The sequence below is a fragment of the Rhodnius prolixus genome, unplaced genomic scaffold (assembly GCF_049639745.1).
Source record: "Rhodnius prolixus isolate KJV_2025 unplaced genomic scaffold, Rpr scaffold_1, whole genome shotgun sequence".
NCBI classification, from domain to species: domain Eukaryota; kingdom Metazoa; phylum Arthropoda; class Insecta; order Hemiptera; family Reduviidae; genus Rhodnius; species Rhodnius prolixus.
The window spans coordinates 62,961,082-62,985,557 of NW_027411581.1; the positions used below are offsets into that span (position 1 = coordinate 62,961,082).

A 24,476-nucleotide genomic window follows, 5' to 3' on the forward strand; every position below is an offset into this window, starting at 1 on the left:
AAAAAATTCTGCTGAAAAAATTGAAGTAGCGAGATACATTGAATTTCATCACAAGTAAAAATAAGAGTAAAGAATTGTGAAGGACTTTAAATACATGCAGACAAAGTACGGGGACTTTTTCAGGGCGCACAAAGAGCGGTTAATCCTGAAAAAAAAGGGAATTACTTTATGTTTGAAGCCCTACACATTTGTTATGTAAAAACCTAACATTGTAAAAATACATTCTACCATTCTATGTATTACTATACATGGTATATAGAGCGTACACGCTTGGGGGTTGGGTTCGGACTCACTGCTAATAGCTGGTCATAAGGTTTTATTTATTTATTTATTTATTCATTTATTTATTTTAGGCGCGCTTACAACTGAGTTCATTAGCGCCCGGAGCTTTTTTCTTTTACAGTTCTTTACAATTTTATTAACCATCAAAAAATAACCACATATTGCAAAATCAGAACTTACTGTAAGGTAAAGAGATTAGTTCAGTGCTAAGCGAATTGGATTCAAATGCGGTGATTCCGGCTTAGATTCCAGCTGCTATTAGTACCCTTAGATTTTAGACGCCACAATAGCCGAACGGTTAAGAGACTAGACCCGCAAAGCTAAGATGTATTGTTTGTTGGTTTAGTGGGTTCGATTCCCCTGGTCTAAATCTTGGTTTTTATTTAATGGTTAATATGAGAAATTTATAGTAAAGTATGTTTGGCGGCTATAGGCTAAACCCGCAAAGCTAAGATGTATTGTTGGTTTAGTGGATTCGATTCCCGGTCTTAGGCCTTGGTTTTTATTTAATGGTTAATATGAGAAATTTATAGTAAAGTTTGTTAGACCCGCAATGCTAAGATGTATTGTTGGTTTAGTACGTTCGATTTCCCGGTCTAGGGCTTGGATTTTATTTAATGGTAAATATGAGAATTTAATAGTAAAGTATGTTTGCTAGTCACATCCGTACACGACACCTAATTTGGTAGTTGGACGTAAAGCCTGCCTGAAAAAGTAGGCGATTACTTTACTTCACTTCCATTACTTTACTCACTTCAACAAATACAGTTCCAAGAAAATCCAATCAATAAATTCCTGGATGAGAGAATGATGAGTGTCCACTCCAGGTTTTGTGCTTTAAATTTGAGCGGGAACAAATTAATTCCTTTCCTCCTCCCCCCCCCCCCACAGAACTGAAACTAATAAATCCTGTGAAACTGCGTGCTTCAGATCGGTTTATGTTGCTAAAGTTTATGGAAGTATATTTCTAGTATGTGGCCGTTTGTAGAGCGAACGAATCGTCATAATTCTGTCAATACTAGATTTCCACTACACTCCTGTTAGGCTTGTAGTATTAAATATACTTGTAAGTTATGGCTACATTCGTGTACTTACTCACATGTTCTATCGATATGGCTACCTCTTGTGTCTACCTCTAGTACGACAGAAAGGGAGAAAACAAAAAATAAATAAATCTTGTTTCTTTTAGCTCCCTTTTATGTAATTATTTGTTTGCCCTCCTGAAGGTTTCTTTCTCCTGAAATAATCACCGGCCCTGAATTTAAATTTATTTCTCATATTGGATTCAAACTATTACAAGTTAATTAAAGTTAACATTTTCGTTAAAGTTTAGAAGTTTTGGCTAAAATTGTTGCGTGGGATAATGACTCCATTTCATTCCATTCCCTTTGTCGTTCTAGAGGTGTCTAGGAAACATATTTTACTATAATGTTCTCATAATTAAAGATTAAATAAAATCCAAGGCCTAGAGACTGGGAGAATTGAACCCACTAAACCAACAATTCATCTTAGCTTTGCAGGTCTAGCCTATAAGCGACTTACAATAAAGTTCCCATATTAACCATTAAATAAAATCCAAGGCCTAGAGACAGGGGACTCGAACCCACTAAACCAACAATACATCTTAGCTTTGCGGGTCTAGCCTATAAGCGCCTAACATACTTTAATATAAAGTTCCCATATTAACCATTAAATAAAATCAAAGACCTAGAGACAGGGGAATCGAATCCACTAAACCAACAATACATCTTAGCATTGCGGGTCTAGCCTATAAGCGCCTAACATACTTTACTATAAATTCCTTTTATTAACCTTTATATAAAATCCTAGGCCGTAGACTGGGAATCGGACCCAGTATAACAATATGTCTTATAAGCTGAAAACTTGGTTAGGTCCGCAAGGCTGGATAATATCTTTGATTTTATTTGTCGGTGCATGGATCCATGACTAGTATCAGACTTTCATCCATCTTCAAAAGTAGATTAAACAGTTTGATGCAGTCAACAAGTTCAGTGAGAGATGGAAAGATAAATATTGTCGAATTCTTAACCCCAAACTAATTACTCTGCTAATGTCGATGAAAGTTCGAAACCGGTGACAGGTACAATTAATTTTGTAACTTCCGTTTTGATTCTAATGTTGCTTCCGTAATGTTTGATTCTTTGTTGCTGTAACCGGAAGTACTAACTTATTAAATGAATATTTGATATTGATGATTTTCACGTGTCATTCGATTCGGAATTTCGTGATTCAGAAGTTAGCCCCATTTGTGTAAGGCTCCATTCTTAAACTTGTATTACCAATAACTCTGTAAATCTTCGCCCGATTTCGTTATAAATAAACGTAAATTGAAATTATTGATCAATATATTTCGAATATTGAACACTAAAACGTGATAAAATGATTGAAAATAAAAGAAATAAAGTAATAAATAAAATAAGAGAGAGGAATAAATAATTGTAAAGAAAATATGTTTTCCAGCCAGAGTAATATTAAAGGAACATGGAGGATGAGCTGTTGAAGAAGAAATAATTCGGGAGACCAGGATATAAAGGGCGTTGGCTTTAATACTGAGCCTTTAATCTTCAAGAAGTATCCCATCTGCTGAAATCTAATTTATAGAAAAAAAAAATCATTCTCTGACACATCTTTTATTTATTACCAATAATAAAGCCGCTTTGAGATAGTTCTTATTTTTTTTGGATAATTTGAGAGCGCGTCTCAATTTATTGAGAGCAGGTGTTTAGTTATTTAATCTTGATCATATGCATGGAGAATATGATTGGTCCTTACTGTTACTGCGTAAGGAAAATAAGGCACTATTTGTTCTCTGCTTATTTTGAATCTCATTACTTTAGCTATAAGCCCACATTTTTGCTAAAGAATGGTTTATTAATACGAAATAGGACGCCACGGTAGCCGAGAGGTTATAGGCTAGACCCGCAATGCTAAGATGTATTGTTGGTTTAGTGGGTTCGATTCTCTCGGTCTAAGCCTTGGATATTATTTAATGGGTAATATGAGAAATTTATAGTAAAAGTATGTTAGGCGGTTATAGGCTAGACCCGCAAAGCTAAGATGTATTTTTGGTTTAGTGGGTTCGATTCTCTCGGTCTAAGCCTTGGATATTATTTAATGGGTAATATGAGAAATTTATAGTAAAAGTATGTTTGCTAGCCGCCTCCGTCCACGACACCTAATTGGTAGTTAGACGTTAAGCCCCGCCTGAAAAAATAGGCGATTACTTTACTTTACTTACTAGACTCTAAGAAGATGTCGATAAGCTTTTGAGTTTTATAGAAAGTATTAAACTGGACACTAATAAGTTGGATCTAGCGGTAATGATTGGGCATGCTGCTGTAGCTGTGCTCCTCGATACCATCAGAAGGAAGACGACATCTGGACGTGTTGTGAGGCTGTGGTGCGGGCGAATTTGTATCAATATCTGGTTCAGTGACCTCGCTTTCCTGTAATTTAGACATAATATGCTTGGTATTAACCAGATATTAAGGGAGAATCTCAGCCAGCTGAAGGGCAATGATCTTGCTCAAATATTACATGAAGATTTGGGAGACTGATCGAAACTTTAAGGGATTGGTTGCCGGGGGGGGGGGGGTTAAGATAAGAGCGTTTTGGCAGCCTTAATTACAATGGTAAATAGAACTGGGTAAAAAGGGCATCCTGTCAGTGCTTGTACTAAATCGATTTCTTTAAAGTTGATCACAATGATTACTTTAAATTCAATAAATCGAGAGATTTTAATTTATAATTTTTATTTAAAACAATTTATTTATTTTTCCTGTAGAAATTTATTCCAGCTGCTTTGAGACAGGTAATTGTATAAGTTTTTCTCTGAGTGCCTGCCTCTTAGTTCACTACATAAGTTCCATTATCGGTAACATGGTCAATTAAATTGCTTGTCATGGAAGTTTCCGGACTGGAACCCGATTCTTGTTAGACAGAGTTTTTCTCGTCTATTTAGAAAGTTTCGTACATTACTTCCGGCCGTTGTGCACCAAAACCAATTAGATTTTTTTCCCTTGAATTCAAGTAATGGCTCTGGCTCTCCGTTGACATATCCCATTTTCTAGTTGTGTCAACCTTTTCTTATAATTATGATTTATAAATCAAAGTTTTCTTTTGAAATTGAGCATTCTTTAGTTTCATTCAATTTCAATGAAGTTCTTCTTTTTTTATTATTATTAGGGTTAGACCCTTGAAAGGCTTAGGTCCCGTTTTTTTTTTTTTTTTTGAATTTCTAATAATAACGTGTTGACATTTTTTTTTCTTTTCCGCCGGAAGTAATCCTTTGCTGATTCCTCTGAGATTTTTCAAATCTGATCTCTGTGTCGGTGCTCATGTCAAAGCGGAATATCCGTAGAAAGATCAAATTTTTATTTCCGGTTAGCGCCACCATTACTCACGGTGACGTAATAAGCTTTAATAAAACAGTAATCACATTGAAGTTCTAATTTTCAAAATTGATTTTTCTTTTTTTTCGGGAATTTTCCCCAAAAACAGTGGTTTTAAAAGCATTTTCCCCAGGAAAACACTTCTTAAGACAGTTTTGATGGAGTTTTTCTAAATCGATTATTTCGTTGTTTCTTTAATTTTTGGGCTACAAAGGCCAATTCCGCTATTGTACCCTGGATTTGTGAGTCGATTTGTTCATCGATTTTTTTTTTTTTTTAGCATTCTCATTCTTATGTGAATTCAGTGTAGTACTTACTGCTGCTAACTAGAAAGAGAAATCGTTTGCATGCTACCGAATGCGGTGTCTTACAGCTACTTTTTTTTTGGAGTAAATTCGAGCCTGATATTAACCAAACTTGTTAAAAATCATCAGATTCATTCCTTCACCTGAGATTAGTTTTAAAATTTATATTTAAATGTTTGTTTTAATTTGAATAAAGACTAATTTGAAGACTACTTGAAAAACGATCGAAACTTAAATTACAAAACAAAAGACTCTTATATGTTACCAGTTGTTACTGCGACCTATTTGGTCGTACGGCATCAAAGTATTGGGGATCGACTAAACGTTCCAATTCTTTACGCATTCAGAGACTTTACAATCAAAAATACTTCGGAAACTACTTTGCTCCATTCTATATTTCTAATCTCACCATCCATAATGATCACAAAATCCCTTTCGTTAAAGATCTTGCTAAAACTCGATTTCTTAAAATTTCCTTCCTTTACATCAGCTCATCCTAATCCTTTAACTGAACACCTATCTTCTTCCATATAACCAGGTAATCTTCCAAGGAGATTGAAGAGAAGATGGCCCCGCGTTCTACTCTCCTCATAAGAGCGGTGTAGTACGAGGGTCGTTTGAAAAGTGCGTGCAAAAATAAAAACTACTTAATTTTTTGGGGTAAACCTTTTTTATTTTTCAACATAGTCTCCTTTTAGGCTTATACACTTCGTCCAACGCTGCTCTAGTTTGTTGATCCCTTCCGAATAATAGGATTTGTCCAAGTCTGAAAAATAGCCATTTGTTTCTGAAATCACCTCCTCGTTTGAATAAAATCTTTTTCCCGCCAGCCATTTCTTCATACTGGGGGAACAAATAGTAGTCCGAGGGAGCCAATTCTGGAGAATAGGGAGGATGTGAAACGAGTTGGAACCCTATTTCCATTAATTTTGCGGCCACAACTGCTGAGGTGTGAGCTGGTGCGTTGTCGTGATGGAAAAGGACTTTTTTGTGGGCCAATCGTGGGCGTTTTTCTTGCAGCTCGGTTTTCAAACGGTCCAATAACGATGAATAATATGCATCTGTAATAGTTTTACCCTTTTCCAGATAGTCGATGAGGATTATTCCTTGCGAATCCCAAAAGACAGTCGCCATATTCTTTCCGGCCAAAGGAACGGTCTTCGCCTTTTTTGGCGCAGATTCCCCCTTGGTAACCCATTGTTTAGATTGTTCTTTGGTCTCAGGAGTGTAGTGATGTATCCATGTTTCATCCACAGTGACGAAACGACGCTTAAAGTCCTGCGGATTCTTCTGGAACAGCTGCAAACCGTCCTTGCAACACTTCACACGATTTCGTTTTTGGTCAAGCGTGAGCAATCGCGGCACCCATCTTGCGAATAGCTTTGTCATGTCCAAATGTTGATGCAAAATATTATGTACCCGTTCATTCGAGATGCCCACAGCACTAGCAATCTCACGCACCTTCACTCTTCTGTCATCCATCACCATATCATGGATTTTATCAATGATTTCTGGAGTAGTAACCTCAACAGGGCGTCCAGAACGTTCAGCGTCACTTGTGCCCATATGGCCACTCTGAAAATTTTGAGACCACTTATAAACTGTTCTAATCGAAGGTGCAGAGTCACCATAATGTTTATCAAGCTTCTCTTTAGTCTCCTGAGGCGTTTTGCCTTTCATAAAGTAGTGTTTAATCAACACACGAAATTCTTTTTCGTCCATTTTTTGAAAATCACTCGACTTCCTCGATTCAAACGAATGCCAAACACAAAGAAATAGACCGATCTGGCTGAAACTTGGTGTGTGTTCTTCCAAGAGATGCTACTAACTAAACATAACCTCGATACGCGCCAGTGGTGCTATCTCTCTGACTTTGCACGGACTTTTCAAACGACCCTCGTACTTACTAAAAAAAGTAAAGTAAGTAAAGTATTCGCCTATTTTTTCATCAACGTCCATCTACCAATTAGGCGACTAGCAAACATACTTTACTACAAATTTCTTTTATTAACCATGAAATAAAATCCAAGGCCTAAAACCGGGAATCGAACCCAGTACCACAATACATAGTAGCTTCGCCTCTAACCGCTCGGTTACTGTGGCGCCCTGGTGTAGTACTTACTATATTCAGAATAATGGAGTAACTCTACTGAGTGTCTTCTCCGATCATACTCCTGTTATTGCTACCTTATATCGATTTCTTTCTTGTTGCAACAGCTGTTGCAGTTATGAATTTAAATAAAAGTTTTGCTAAATATTATTTATAAAGTTGCATTTCATTGCTCTCATTAGAACAGTCTCATTTAAAATGTAAGTTCGAACTCAGAAACAGGATAAGTCTCATATGGCACGCTATAATTAAATGAAAGTAATAGTTACGATTGCGACTTTTTAAGATGGCAAAGTTAAAAATTTCAGGGGTCGCTAGAAAATAATTGATTCTCAAAGTGGGGGCGGCAGACGAAATAAGTTTGAGAACCTCTGCTCTCCACCAAACTGATTACCTCTGATGATGCATGAAACGTCCAAAATCAGTTTGGGGGAACGCAAAAAAAAACATAAATTAGTGAAACAATTTTAGTTCATTAAATAACTTGAGTTATAAAAATTATAAATTATAGTTTTTTTGTTTTTTATAAAGAAAGCATAACAATAAAGGTAAAACTCTGGCAGAAGAATGGAAAAGTTGCTGACATTGGCACCAGATCCAACATCCAAGATTGGCACATATCCATTTCGGTCAGCCCCATTGTAAAACTTGGCCTACTGGCGACATCTAAAACAAATATTTCGTTTCCTTTTCTTGGGTGGGAAAGTACTTTGTTAATTTTCTCTTCTATAGGATGAACTCATCATTGTACTTTCTCTTACATCGGGAAGAAAAAGTTAGTTACGAGCGCGTCAAATTTCCAAAAATTGAGTTTTCCACCAGAAGTAACTGTTTAGAGGAGCGGAAAAGTGATTTTACAAAATGGTCACTTCCGTTCTCTCTTTTGGGTCTGTTTGTTTGTCTCTCCAGAGTTTTGTAGTCAGCACAGAAGGTTATGGTAGAGCTTTTTTGCAAAAGTGCTTTTACAGTATAATGTATAAACTTATCACGTTTTAACATATGTAACCAAAATTTTGAATGTGTAAAGCCAGTTCACTATACTGATTTTTGTACTTGTTTCCAGCTAAAGTGTGGAAAAGCTTTATTCTTGAAAGGAAAATCACAGAATATTATAGTCTAAGGATTTAAGCTCAAAATAGCTTACTTCAATCGTAAAAGTTTCCAATTAGCGATAACCGCTCTTCGGAAGACCTTAATTTGGTTGACGATTATAATTTGCCACTTAACATCCAAACACCAATTAGGTGTCGTGGACGGAGGTGACTAGCAAATATATTTTACTATAAATTTCTTGTATTAACCATTAAATAAAATGCAAGGCCTAGAGACCGGGGAATCGAACCCACTAAACCAACAATACATCTTAGCATTGCGGGTCTAGCCTCTAACCGCTTAACATTCTTTACTATAAATTTCTCATATTAACCATTAAATAAAATCCAAGGCCTAGACATCGGTAATCGAACCCACTAAACCAACAATACATCTTAGCTTTGCGGGTCTAGCCTCTAACCGCTTAACATTCTTTACTATAAATTTCTCATATTAACCATTAAATAAAATCCAAGGCCTAGACATCGGTAATCGAACCCACTAAACCAACAATACATCTTAGCTTTGCGGGTCTAGCCTATAACCGCCTAATATACTTTACTTTAAAGTTCTCATATTAACCATTAAATAAAATCCAAGGCCTAGACAGGGGGAGATCGAACCCACTAAACCAACAATACATCTTAGCTTTGCGGGTCTAGCCTATAACCGCCTAATATACTTTACTTTAAAGTTCTCATATTAACCATTAAATAAAATCCAAGGCCTAGACAGGGGGAGATCGAACCCACTAAACCAACAATACATCTTAGCTTTGCGGGTCTAGCCTATAACCGCCTAATATACTTTACTTTAAAGTTCTCATATTAACCATTAAATAAAATCCAAGGCCTAGACAGGGGGAGATCGAACCCACTAAACCAACAATACATCTTAGCTTTGCGGGTCTAGCCTATAACCGCCTAATATACTTTACTTTAAAGTTCTCATATTAACCATTAAATAAAATCCAAGGCCTAGACAGGGGGAGATCGAACCCACTAAACCAACAATACATCTTAGCTTTGCGGGTCTAGCCTATAGCCGCCTAATATACTTTACTTTAAAGTTCTCATATTAACCATTAAATAAAATCCAAGGCCTAGACAGGGGGAGATCGAACCCACTAAACCAACAATACATCTTAGCTTTGCGGGTCTAGCCTATAACCGCCTAATATACTTTACTTTAAAGTTCTCATATTAACCATTAAATAAAATCCAAGGCCTAGACAGGGGGAGATCGAACCCACTAAACCAACAATACATCTTAGCATTGCGGGTCTAGCCTCTAACCGCTCGGCAATCGTGGCGCCTCACAACCTACTCAATAGAAACCTTAACCGTCAAATTTAACTCCTAACTCTCCATAACACAACCTAACTAAACTTAACCTTAAATTTAACTCTCCCTACAACCCCTAACATATCTATTGATTGCCAATCCCTAAAGATGCGTTCATTTGACCAGTCAATAAGCTTTAGAACAAAATCAGCCAATCGAAGATCAATTTTCACATTTTACTGAGTCAATTTTCCAGTTTCTTGAGCTTTTTACCGGAAAATCTCTACTTTTTTTTTTTCTTTAATCTTAGCGAACTCATTGAAAAGCTGTAAAACGTATTATATGTGCATTTCTAAGCAAGTTGGGCTTTCCTCGTAAATTTCCATTACAGCCTAGAACTTAGCCACCTGTTAAATATTAATAAGGATGAAAGATTATTGCTAGTTTATAATTTTTCTTTCGTTTTATTGCCAGGCTTGGAACTAGATGAACTAGGGACTAAGTCGTAAACTTGCCAATAAAACGAATAAAAACTTATTCACCTGAAATAGGCAATAATCTTTCTCGAGCAATAATCTGCCCGAAGGGAGGTACCACAATCGATTTATAATAAATAAGGCAATGAAAATATATAGATGGAATGGAGCAAAGAGAAGATTAAGAAAGCACTTACCTTTGAAGTACCGGAAGTGAACTAAGTACCAAACACCACCTAGGTGGATCTCTGCAGACGCTAAATAAGCGGTATAAAGGAATTGGAACTGTTAAGGAGCTTATGTACGATATACAGTTGTGTAGGGATGTGCGAGCGTGTGTATGTCTAGAACAGAGATGCTTAGTGAGAAGGGATACCGGAGCAGGCGGAAATAGACCAGAAGTGGTTCGTAGGACGTTTATTTGAGGAGGGAAAGGGGGAAGCGAAGCAAATAATGAGCTGCACTGCGAGGCGCCACGATAGCCGAGCGGTTTAGAGGCGAGACCCGCAATGCTAAGATGTATTGTTGGTTTAGTGGGTTCGATGCCCAGTCTGTAGGCCTTGGATTTTATTTAATGGTTAATATGAGAAATTTACAGTAAAGTATGTTTGCTAGTCGCCTCCGTCCAAGACACCTGATTCGGTAGCCCGCCTGAAAAAATAGGCAATTACTTTACTTTACTTTTCTTTAATGAGCTGCATGGTACTGGAAGGCGGCCACCGCTAACTCTTGGATGCTTTACGAAGCAGTGGTACAGCGGATGCGCACTATATATCGAGGAGAGCAGATCCAAGAGACGACTGACTAACTGCAAACGGAAATGAACAGATATGGTTACGAAAGAGTAGAAGAAGGAAAGGTTCGATACCGTGGGAACTAAGAAATAAACACAATAAAAGTTTAAGAAAATAAAATAGTTGGGGGCTACAAGAAAAGGCTATAGCGCGAGAATACGCGAGATAACGTCTAATACGAGAAATAAGAGAGAGGAGAGAGAAATAGTGAGAAGGAAAGATCAAAGGCACCGCCATGGGAGGGGTTCAATGCGACGAAACAGATATATATATTCCAAATTAGGAGGGAATCAGCCGAGCGGAAGTGCCATTTAGCTGAAAAGATTTCTTTTTTCCGGAAAATAGTTTCTTTAAAGTGAACACGACCTTGAAATCAGCTGCTTATCCAGTATAAATAGTTGACATTTAATTGCGTAAACTGCAGTTAGAGTAAAATTGAGTTGGATTAATCTCGTTCTTGTGATAGTTTTTTTGTGCACTGAACTTACGACTAGTTTCCAAGTCCAAGTTGAGCTTAGCCTCTTTAGAAACCAGGACCAACATTGCTCGTACATACATAGTATATCACCCAACAGGAGAGGATCTGATGTACGGGCACAGTGATGGATGGCAGTGCCACTTGGATAGCATGTTCACTTCAAGTTGTGGAGGGTGGACCCGTCGGTTGTAGCAGATTGTTGTAGCCATACTCAAGGAGTTGCTTTTAGTAATTCTACTTCAGTTTTTATTTTCTTAAAAAAAAAGGACTAAATTTTGGAAATGCTGTAAAATAAAAAAAGTATATGCTCATACTTTGGCTTTATCAGTGTTTTCGTGGAAATTTCGGTAAGAGATTTAGCGGCCAGGAAAAATTGGATTTTTAGAAACTAGCCGGAAATGGTAGTGGCGCATGTCTGCGGCTGAATAACGAATAAATCTGTGGTCAACACTCGCAGGACTTCCTTTCATGATAATTCCCTAAGCATTCACTTCTAACGTGTAATTTTGATACATTTTTATCTGCTACATTCATCTTCTTACACTTGGTAAGTCCAGCATAAGACCATTTTCGGCAAAGTCCTTTGAAGAAGAAGAAGAAGAAAAGGGAGAAAGCAAAATGGCTTTTCCGTTTGAAAGTTTCTATCGTAATCTATTTTCCGGATTTGGTGGGTTCAAATGGAAATATATAGGATTCAGTATCCTGTGAGTTTTCCTTTTTCTTTTTTCTTTTTTTAAGAAATATTTTTCACGCAATTACGATTTTTCACGACCTCAGTTTGGGGGTGGGGGTCATTTAAAGAACTCTTCATTGGAAACTTGGTTTTCCTTTAGAAAATAAAAACAAAAATGATAGCTACATGCTTGAAGTGATGTTACCATTGTCGGTAATAGCATTTCCAGGGGATGCTAAGATCATTGCTGGCCATAGAAAAGAGATCAAATCTTGGGAAATAGAAAATAAAGCATTTTCCTCTGTAAACCAATAAGACTAAGTGAATAAGACTGTGAGAGAAAATGGAAATGCCCTAAATGGCTCAGGTTCAAGACCTTTAAGGGCTGTGTTCAGGTTATTCCCTGAACTTGTGTAGGTACAAAAGACTTTTTTTTTGTATGGAATGGGTGGCCATGGTAGTACTGTATTGTTGGCAGTATTCTGACGTAGTGTATATATGTAAGAAGCGGAAACTCCATTGATGCCAACTAATGTTCAGTAAAAAGAATGTGAAAGAAGTTTGTTAAAATACTTGACTGGTCGGTCTTATTTTACCTCTCTGTAAACTTAAATCTATCAGAAGTTGAGAATGATGTCAAGGAAGAAGAAAGCACAACCAAATTATAATCTCTTGTTTTCTCACGTCTTACTTTGGCGGAAGTGACGCAAGTCTTGTAATAATAAAATAGAAAACTGGGAATTAAGTAAATGGCGGAATGGAATGCTAAGTCAAACAAAAGTTAATGTTAACTAAGAAAAGTTAATTAAACTCTTGGAAGCTAAGTCTTGGTTGGCTTTCTAAACTTCTCCCCCTCCCCACAAATTCTTTTTGACATTTATTTCTTTCGACTGTTGTTTAGAATTTAATTAATGTAATTGTTTTGGACATTGATAAAAGAGTAGAACTTTTTCTTTATAAAAAACATATATATATGTATATAAACATAATTGAGTTATAGACGCCACGGTAGCCGGGCGATTATAGGCTAGACCCGCAACACTAAGATGTATTGTTGGTTTAGTGGGTTCGATTCCTTGGGTCTAGGCCTTGGATTTTATTTAATAGTTAATATGAGAAATCTATATGGTAAAGTATGTTAGGCGGTTAAGAGGCTAGACCCGCAATGCTAAGATGTATTGTTGGTTTAGTGGGTTCGATTCCTGGGGTCTAGTAGGCCTTGGATTTTATTTAATGGTTAATATGACAAATTTATAGTAAAGTATGTTTGCTAGTCGCCTCCGACCTTATGTTATTTAATAATCCAGTATTAGGGTCGCCCTAGGTAAAAATATACACTTGGAGCCCAGTATTCCTCCCAGTATAACTTATATAATACATACAGTGGCTCACAGTCAAAATGATACACCAGGTTATTTGTTAGAAATTGTTGAATAAGTAGATCAAAATTATATTTAATTGAAAAAAAATTATTTATTTCAATTAATAAACATCCTAGTAATATGTTCTTTGTGTGAAAACAAATGAAAATGAACCAATGATTTATTAATAAGAATAAACACATTTGTTTACAATTGACTAAAATCACAGTGAAAATGATACAACGTTCTTTGCCCCTATATTGTATGTATTTGTTTACTTTAAATTGTTTTCTCCTCTGGTTTAATTGTTTAAATTGTTTTCTAAACTCTTCTGGCGAAATCATTTGGTTCTCTTCAGAGACAATATCTGCCGTTTATTTGAACTTTTCCAGTAATGGGAGTACATACAACTCTTAAAGAACGTGAATTAAACATTTGAATGATGGAAAATGGCTGAACGGAGAGGTACACAAAGGAAAACCGCATTGCCAGGAAAAAAAAAACTAAATCTACAAAAAAAAAAAAATTAAATGATAGGGATGAGTCATGGATCCTTAGAGAAGTGAAATCCATTCCTGAGTGCACCAAAAATTAGCCGTGGAACTATCAAAACATTTAGGTCACTCAGTAAGTCCAGAAACAGTTCGACATGTGCTAAGAACAAACAAATTTCATGGAAGAGTAGCGCGAAAGAAACCTTTCAGTTAGGGTATAATTTTCAAATGAATATTTAATAAACGACCCCGAGTTTTGTACTAGTGTAATATAGTAAATTTAATATTTTCAGGTCCGATGGACGTTCCTATCTGTGGTGGAAACCAGGAGAAGAACTTGCCAAATCAAAATTTCCGCCCAACTGTGAAACATTGGGGGTGGCAGTGTTATGGTGTTTTAGGACTTTTTATTTATCTACTCAAGTGTATCAATTTCACCGGGAGCCACTGTATGTATCTAGCCTTATTCAGTTCAACAACTTGACTCATTTGTTTTCACACAAAGAACATATTACTAGGATGTTTATTAATTGAAATAAATAATTTTTTTTCAATTAAATATAATTTTGATCTACTTATTCAACAATTTCTAACAAATAACCTGGTGTATCATTTTGACTGTGAGCCACTGTATGTATTATATAAGTTATACTGGGAGGAATACTGGGCTCCAAGTGTATATTTTTACCTAGGGCGACCCTAATACTGGATGACGAATATATTTATTCGTTGTCGGAGAAAAAATATACCATTATTAGTGACAGCCCGAGTGCGTTGTGTAAATTATCACATATACACAACCAGTCTGCAGGAATGAATCACATTATCGCAGAGATTGTAGAAACTATTGCCATTTTTAAAGAGAAGGGAGTCTGCATTAATTTTTTGTGGGTAAGAGGTCATTGTGGTATAAAAGAGAATGAAATTGTTGATACACTTGCAAAGGAAGCCACCAATAGTGGGGAAATGGCTAATTATAAATTACCACACACCGATATCAAGGGTATAATTGCAAAAGCAGCACTACAAAAATGGCAGACAGATTACAATAATGGTGATAAAGGTAGATTCTATAAAACTATGGCAGATCAGTTACCTAGACAACCATGGTTTAAGGGAACTGTCACTAATAAATGGGTTGTTACGACAATAAGCAGGCTGAGAGCGAACCACGCGGTGTGCGGATCGTATCTACACAGGATCAACAAAAGGTCCTCTCCTCTTTGCGTAGATTGCAATGAGGAGGAAGATTTCAAACATGTAATAATGATATGTCCACGTTATGTGGTAGAAAGGAAACGAATGTTTGACGATATATACAGGTATTTATTTAGATGCACCATTTCGCTACGAAGACATTATATTCTCCACCAACAGTTATGTGCTTAAGTTGATAGCAGAGCTAGCAATGAAATATGAATGTATTTAGAAGCTATAGCCGAATTAGAATGAATGGAACAAAATGCTTAGAGAAGGATTACGTGATTTTAATTTTGGTTAAGCGAGAAGGATGGCAGGAGCACAGAGTGCTGCTCCATTCATTAGCAGTAGTTTATGTAAATAGCGGTATATAGTAGAATGAGGAATGTGTGAAGCGAATGTATTTGTAGGTAAGAATGGAGAGTAAGTGATATTCTAGTGATAAGCACCTAGACGATGCTGGCTGTATGGCGGAAGCCAATGCCAAAAAAAAAAAACAAAAAAAAAAACTTGACACCATGTCACGAAATATTTGTAATCCCAGTTTTGGTAATCGAATTATTGGTTCCCAACTTAAGTAACCATTGATCGTTGCGTAGATAAATTTAGTTTATGTACCGCCGCAGCGAGTCTCTTACGTAATTTTAATCAACCGGAAACTCATTTATTTATTTATTTATTTATCACATATATTTTGTACAATGTTCACTGTATGAGGTATTTAGGAAAGCTCTAAATTTATCTGTTCAAAATGACCTAATTTAGAGTTTTCAAATTTTATAAACAATATTACTGTAAGTAATATATTTCAAAATCATAAATTTCTAAAAAAATGAGCTGATGAATCAATGAACAATTTTCAATTTTACATCCTTAAGTTCCCGTAACAGTGAGAGAAAACTTTTTCTTATCTCTATAAATGGAAATTCGTGAATTTAAATTCTACCCAAAGTAATTAAATTTTTTCCTTTTCATGGTTTTTTTTACAGGTGTGAAACACGCAGCGGGCCGGAATACGTTCTACGCAAACAATTGTATGTAGAAAACGGAACCTATATACAAATAGAACATTTATACGCTGACGAAGATTGTTCCAGGCCATTGATGTCCCGGCAAGCGAAAGGAAAGTGCGGTGTCCGTGGGAAATCGTTGCTCACCCAGGGTGGTAGCCAAGTTGAACTTGCTTTGGAAATAGCCAGCATCATTCTACATAGTGTCAAGGTGAGCGCATTCAGTATTTGCTTAATTTCAGTGCTTCTTTAATTTGGTAGATTTTTTTTTTTTTTTTTTTTTTTTTTTTAGAATTTCATAGATTTCTTGTGCTTTCTAGCAGGATGCTTTCTAGTTCTTCATTGGTGTCAAATGAAAGCTCAAGTTGTATAGTAAAAGGGAATTGAGTGGGAGTTGTTTCACCAGTTTTTTACCTTATATAAACCAATTGAAGGCACTTCCTCTTTTATATACAGGGTGAACCAGTAAGTATTGTCCATAGGCCTACTGTGTGCAGTACATCTAAAGTGGAGTTCAATGACGTATTATTGGCCAACTTCATATTCTCCACTGTCCTTGAGTGACGTCACTTTAATTTTTTTTCCTAAAAACATTACTTTTTTTAGCAATAAAAATGTTATTACTCAGAAAGTTTTAGTCCGAATTCGATTCTTGATGACACGGTTAGAAAGACAGATGAATTTTCTTAAAAACTGATACCATTTCGAAGCATAAGTTATTCTCCAAACAGCCTCAATCTTCCTCCTGGATACTGGAAAAATAAAAGTAATCGAAATTTTTAAGAAAACTCATTAGGCTCTTATGGGGATCATTATCAGACGTAGGTGCTGGCCACTTTTTAGTAAAAGTTTCCAGGATTCCTTTTATCTTCGTATGAGAAATTAGGTTTTGTTTTGCAAGAAAACGTGTTCACGAGCTCTCAACAGTGTTAAGTTATCAAGTTGTTTAATTCATTGAAAACTCTTTTAGATGGACCAGTAGTCAATTTTAAAGTAGGCTGTCTTAAAATAAGGAAGTCCAAGGTTACAAATTGCACTAAAAAAAAAAAAAAAAATTCGAAATATTTGAGAAAATGGTAGGAAATATTTTAAACAAGTACTATTTAATACTATATATAAAAAATTAAAGTGTCGTCACTCAAGGACAGTGGTAAATATGAAGTTGGCCAATACTCATTGAACTCCACTTTAGACGTACTACATACAGTAGGACTGTGGACATTACTTACTGGTTCACCCTGTATATACGTATACCGATGTTTTTTAGTTTAAATTTTACTGGCCGATGAGAGAGATAAAAGAAACGAGACGTTTCGCTTAAGTAAACTATAAAGCCGTTAAGCATTTAACAAATTCCATTTTTCAACGTAAATTTTCCAATGAACGGAGTGTGAAAATTAAAAGAAAAGCCTTTGTAGAGTTTCCCTTTCTCTCTCGCTCCCGCTAATGATTACTTTGTAGCTCAAGGCTGGAAATGGAAACCTGAATACAAAAAAAAAAAAAAAAAAGAAGGAATACGCAGAAGCGAAAATAGCTGCACAAAGCAACGGAAAAAGCGTTAATTTAGGCGAGATAATTGTATAATTTTCTTCTTCTTTTAAAAGAAAATCAATTACTTTAATTAAAACCCAAAGTTTTACTAAATGAATGAAGATAGCTGCTATTCTCGCGTTTTGTAGCAAAAAGAAAGATGGAAAGAGAGAGTAAATAATTTAAGATGAATAATACAGCAAACGGAAGTTGCTACGTGTTTGAACAGCCCAAGCGGTAAGGGACCACACTTTGTTGTTCACCATCGATATGTGCACTAATCGGATTATTCAGTGCGAAATTAGTTAGACCTGTTACTTTGCCTTCCTCTCTGTAAATGAACATGATAATAAAATTTAAATTAGGCTCAACATGGCGCCTTGTTTCCTGTCTGTGTGCACTCCGATGACGTCAGTTACATATGTAAAGTTGACACATGTACCTGGGGACTTGATATCCTGCTCAAGTAGACGCTCTTCAGCAGGTGTCTGTATATACATGCTTGCTGTCTAACTTACAATTTATTATTCAAGAAGGGAAGGGCTAGAACATGTACGGTTCAGACCAGCGTTAAAGCCCAAAGGGATACGCCTCCTTCCGGTAACTCCTTAGGGCCATTCCTCTTGCCATATTGACTATACTCATGATTAGTGAGGAACCCAATTGAATTGTTCCATTCTTAATGAGTTAAACGGATGTTTTTGAACTTATAGTAACTAGTTAGTACTGTCCAATCAAATTAGATATCTATTGTGACATTTTTTAGTTAAACTATTCTATACGGGAAAAGAAATCGATAAAAGTCACCAAATTATTTAATAAAAAGGATCACTTCCGCTCATCAAAGTTAGTTAACCAGCTAACTGTTTCGACCTTATTGGAAAATGTGTCCCCTACGTGCGTCGTACAAATTAACCGATGACGAATATATTCGTCAAACCCAGAATATGTTTGATATGAAATTGGGTTGCAATGAAATGATTTTTATATTTTTTTTTTCTTTATTTATTTCATGTACATTTATTTAAATTAACATAAATAGGAACCAAAAACATCAAAAATAAATTTCGTTGCACTGGAATATACTATGATCTGGTAACAGCTTGCTACACGCTGATTTACTTTCTTCGATTGGACAAAAATATTTTCTAAATTACTTTATTATCTCGAAATACGCATTCAAATGATGAAAGAGTTATGAGGAAATCCGACAAAGAATCATAAAACTTGGGGAAAAAAACCTGTGCCACTATGTAAACAGCTGACTGAAAAAATTACCAAAATTACAAAGAATGCACACTGCTGCAATTATCCCGAGTAGGGTCGCACCATTACAGACCTGGTATTTATGCAAATGAATCCCTGACGACCAGATGTTAAAAGTACAAACAGTTCAAACAGTTATGCAGGGAAATATCTTGGCAGGTTAGTGTAGCCCCGCGACTCAGCATTTTGGATGAGCCCCGCACATGTGCCAAAAAAAAAAAAAAAGCTCCGCCTCTTGAATACCAGGTAAGTAGGGAACAAAAGGATGCTCATCCCTGGTTTTTTTATCAACAGGCGCGCCACTTACTGCATAGTCTAGCCTAACACAATAAAATGTATTCATTATTGATTCAGTGATTACTAATAAAAGACAAGGATACATTTACTAATTCATACTATATCTATACTATTAGTTCTTTTTATTTCGACATGGCCTCTAAAATATTCGAAACTTCTTGCAGTTTACGAATATATTTTAGTTTTAACTAAAATTGCAAAATTAACTGCCGATGGTCACTACTGAAAACGCATGACGAATATCACATCGTCATAACACAAAATTTTAACACTTTTTTCATGACGAATATCTTCGTCATAAACAGTTCAACTGGTTAAATCATGCTTTATCATGCTGAGGCAATTATTGTGCTTAAATGACCTATCAGAGCGGCTATTTTTTTTTTTTTTGCATTGTTGGCGAACCTGAGCTTGTTTGTACACCCTAACCCAGTGATGGGTTACCTTTTTCAGGTGGATGACAATTATCAGTGTAGCAAGTCTAAGTAATAATCCATAAATAATTCCCAGACCAAAATATCTGCTTCATTAACTTTTATCCTCCTTAAAAGCAGGAAATGAGAATTTTGAAGAAAGAATGCGGGAACCCTCTTCCTGTTAAACTGAGAAAAGTTACTCACTTGACTTCCGTAAAGTAATCCTTCCTTCCATCTTTCCTTCCTTTCAGTCCACTTTACTTTTGATTAAATTAAATTACATTCTGGACATTAATAGCAACGCCCATCCGGCAATAAAATACTTTTAAATTAATTACTTGTGACTTTGATTACAGAAAACCTTAATTGAAATATATAGTGATGGGGGGGGGGGAAATTGGATACTTTCTGGGCAAACGGGGTAGTCGGCCATGTTAAGTGAGAAGTGCTCGATGAAATTCATTGTCATTTCCCAAACAAATGAGAGACACTGTGAATTAACAAATTTTCAGTCCCCCCCACACACCCCCTCCGACAAAGAAAAGGCTCAATCAAACTCATTATATAAATTTAATATTTGGCTCTAATTAATAAATTCAATGATAATAAATAATTAAAAAGTAATAATAATAACTGGTTGGTTGATTGTCTGAAATTGTCTGAAATATAGCTAAATAAGCATCAGAATAATAAATATTTATAACTTATTATATTTAATTATGACTACCTCGGAATGGAAAACAATATTTTAGTCTTAGTCAGGGAATCTAAAAAAAAAGGAAACCGTTCTTGGAGTTTTATTTTAAATGAAAATACTAAACTTGAAGGAATCAAAACGTTTAGTTGTACCCCAAAGTTTAACAGTGTAAGTTCAAGTCCAAGTTTAAGTAGATAAGTCGTTTGTAATGTAGCGGTAGTTTGGATTTTAGTCTTCCAAAAATAGCGGAGGTAGTAGTTCAAATCGTTTGTTTAGGTATTGTCTAAATGTAAGAGCATGTCCAAAATGGTTTCAGTAAGGTTAAGTATAGATAAGTCGTTTGTAATGTAGCGGTAGTTTGGATCTTAGTCTTCTAAAAATAGCAGAGGCAGTAGTTCAAATCGTTTGTTTATGTCTTGTCTAAATGTAAGGCCATGTCCAAGTAGGTTTCAGTAAGGTTAAGTGTAGATAAGTCGTTTGTAATGTAGCGGTAGTTTGGATTTTAGTCTTCCAAAAATAGCACAGTTAGTAGTTCAAATCGTTTGTTTAGGTGTTGTCTAAATGTAAGGCCATGTCAAAGATGGTTTTGTAGTTAGGATAAGTAGATAAGTTGTTTGTAATGTAGCGGTAGTTTGGTAATTTTAGTCTTCCAAAAATAGAAGTGATAGTAGTTCAAATCATTTGTTTAGGTCTTGTCTAAATGTAAGGCCATGCCCAAATTGTTTCAGTTAGGTTAAATAGATAAGTCGTTTGTTATGTAGCGGTAGTTTGGATTTTAGTCTTCCAAATAGCAGTGATAGTAGTTCAAATCGTTTGTTTAGGTGTTGTCTAAATGTAAGGCCATGCCCAAGTTGGTTTCAGTAAGGTTAAGTATAGATAAGTCGTTTGTAATGTAGCCGTGGTTTGGATTTTAGTCTTCCAAAAATAGCAGAGGTAGTAGTTCAAATCGTTTTTTTAGGTGTTGTCTAAATGTAAGGCCATGCCCAAGTTGGTTTCAGTAAGGTTAAGTATAGATAAGTCGTTTGTAATGTAGCGGTAGTTTGGATCTTAGTCTTCTAAAAATAGCAGAGGTAGTAGTTCAAATCGTTTGTTTAGTTGTTGTCTAAATTTTTCAAGATTGTTTCAGTGAGGTAACTAGATTAGTCGTTTGTTATGTAGCGGTAGTTTTGATCTTAGTCTTAGTCTTCCAAAAATAGAAGAGTTAGTTGTTCAAATCGTTTGTTTAGATCTTGTCTAAATGTAAGGCCATGTCAAAGATGGTTTTGTAGTTCGGATAAGTAGATAAGTCGTTTGTAATGTAGCCGTAGTTTGGATTTTAGTCTTCTAAAATTAGCAGAGGTAGTATCGTAGTTCAAATCTTTTGTTTACCATGATCATCTAGGGATCATTTATCGCTTTTAACAAGGAATTATCAGGATGCCAGTAAAGTCAGTAACTCTCTGTCTTTTATTGAATTAGCCATAATGAACGTGGAATAAATTCAATAATTCTTTTACATATCTTATCTTATTTTCATTTTTTTTTTTTTTGGCATATTCTTTGTAGCCAGGCCAATGACAAAAGAATATGCGCTTAAAAGAAAAGCGCATTTCTAAGTAACTTTCGGTCAATAGTTTTCTCCTTTACTTGATTCTTTTTTTGTTGAAGTAAGTGAATAGAGAGTGTTTTTGACGGGAGAAATGTTTGAATTGAAGTGGAAAGAGAGAGAGAGAGAGATAGGAGAATAAATGGATGCTGGTTGGTTGAGCGAAAATAGATTGAAAGAGTAAAACGGTTTTTTAAGTCACTTTAGGGGGAGGGGCAAGAACAATTTGTTTATGTACCCACTTTTATTGTATATTATGGTTTGGGTTCCAAAGAAATATTTACTCAATCCAGTTTTACTACTATAAAGCCGAGTTATGTTCTTTGAAGCCAATAGACCATAATCATGTTGAAAAAAAGGAATGTACCATTTCTGACCGCAAGAGTTCTTAAAAGTATTTATTGATCTGGAAATAATGTCCAACTTTATTATTTAATCACCCCTTTATTTTTTTAAATGTTTTCTTTTTTAAAGACGCCCAACATCAGTCGAATCCTCAGAAACATAGAATAGAAAAAATTAGAATCCAATCCTTCCAGTCAAAAACACTCCGTAGAATCGCTAATGCTCCTTACTTTCTTTCTATTCTTACCTTGCACCGAGATTTCCTTGTTCCCCTATGCTTCAGAAGCTGTAAGATTCCGTTACATTAAATTTCATACTTCAATCCACCTCACATCCCTAATCCACTAGTATCACAACTTACTACTCTATCAGGGAATCCTCCCAGGCGATTAAAGCGCCGGTGGCCACGCGATCTTCCCAATGAAGTATGAAGCCAATGTACAATAGTGGAACTGTACCTCTTTGGGAGTTTCACCAATGGGTGAATTCTCCCCTCATGCTATTCTTGTATTTATTCTATGTATCATATTGTATCAGCTTCACTTGTTGCAAAATTATACTGCAGTTGGGGGGGGGGGATGTTTTATAGCTTATCAAGGCAGTTCTGGAAGAGGGAATTAGCGGTTAAGCTTCAGAATAAAGGGTCATTTTAGTGCTCATCAACTTTAGAACACAAATACGGATTCAACAGATAAATAAAATTTCAAATTTATGGGATGGGATGGATTATAAACACTTTGGATTTGTGAAACACTAAATTTTCTTGGGGGGCGTTTATTTGTGCTCTACAATCAGCGCCCAAACAGAATTCTATTCCATACGCCCAGATGGGTTTCAAAATAAAAGTATAAATCAGTCTTTTGTTGTCCAGAGATGTCTGTTTAGTTCTGTTCTTTTAAGTCTAATGTGGGGGTTCCAAGTAACAATGATACAATAGAGTAATAAATGATAAGGTAACGAGTGGAGAAGTTACCACCCAATGGTAACACTCCAAAACATTATATGGTTAGTCCCACTCTCTTCACTTGAGAGGAGATCACGAGGCCAAACTGTCTCTTAAGACGTCTTGCCCGGGTTGTCTTGTCAGGAAGAGTTCTAGAAGAAAGATTTTGAGCTAGAGGATTTATATGAGATTGCAGGCTGAAGTGGAACTTTTCTGTATCGTGTTTTCAGCGACTTGTGGCGACAAAAAGGGAATATTAAGGTCAGTGCATATATAGTCCAGGTTGGGAGACATAAAATGGAGCGTTTACAAATAGTTCGAAGTATTTTAGATTGTAGCGATTGAATCCTTTCGGAGATTGGAGCGTTTGGTTGAACCACACAGAATTCTATTCCATACGCCCAGATGGGTTTCAAAATAGTAGTATAAATCAGTCTTTTGTTCTCCAGAGATGTCTGTTTAGTTCTTTTCTTTTAAGTCTAATGTGGGGGTTCCAAGAAAGTCTTCGGTCTAAGAGGTAGCGGGCAACGTCCACTACTGGGTAGAGGTGTTAGGTTATAGAAGACTGGAGGAAGAGTAATGCGACGAAGAGTGAAGGTGATGTTTTGCGACTTAGATTCGTTAAGCCCATACATGAATCAAGTACAGCTATTTAATCAATCAATCTACAAAGAGGTAAACATTTTTAATATTTTTTTTATAAATATACGTCACCGTGTCGCTACAGTTTTAAACCACTTAGGTGGTTAGGAGCCACTATCCCTGAGGTGGCTCTGAGTAAAAACATTCCAATCAAAACTCCTGTGAAAGATAGTTGACGCTCCTTTCTACGGTGACTAACATCACTCTTCACAACTACCTCAACATTCCCTTCGTAGGACCAACTCGCCAAGACTAAATACCAAAAGTTCCATACAGCTCTCTCTCGACTAGCTCCTAATTCACTTTTGCAGTCTCTCGCCTCCTCTGACATCCTTAATACTCCACGCCGACTGAATAGCCAATGGCTCCGCGACCTCCTTACAGTCTAAAGATAATAAACATTGTCATTAATATCCTGTAGAGTGTAGAGAGTGCTACCGCTGGGTAGTTTCTCTCCTCCTGCCTTTCACGCATCCATTTATCCTTCAATTTCTCTATTTATTTATTGTGCAGATTGAAGATTGTAAACAACGAAATAAATTTAAAATATAAAATAAAATTAAAAATATTTTTTTAAATAGTTATTTGAAATATTTCGTGAAGCAAACAAAGGGACACTCCGGCGATTGTGCTCAGCAAAGTGAGAAACTGAGGAGAGATTTTTGAAGATTTTAGTGGGAAGAGTACGGTGGGGTAGGCCCGTTGTCAGCGGTTACGAAGGGTTTATAGCGTGTAATGTATGCGAATGGCATTAAAACTAGCAACGACCTAGTCGGGGTCCGGAT

General features: G+C 36.0%; 1 protein-coding gene across 3 annotated transcripts in view; it reads left to right on the top strand.

Moving 5' to 3' along the window:
* LOC141446080 (protein APCDD1-like) overlaps positions 1–24,476 on the top strand; it is a 460,040-nt gene that overhangs the window by 266,235 nt on the left and 169,329 nt on the right. For all 3 annotated transcript variants that reach the window (XM_074112483.1, XM_074112482.1, XM_074112484.1), the window contains one exon: positions 15,950–16,181. In XM_074112483.1, the coding sequence (XP_073968584.1) occupies positions 15,950–16,181 (232 nt within the window). The remainder of the gene's footprint in view (positions 1–15,949; positions 16,182–24,476) is intronic.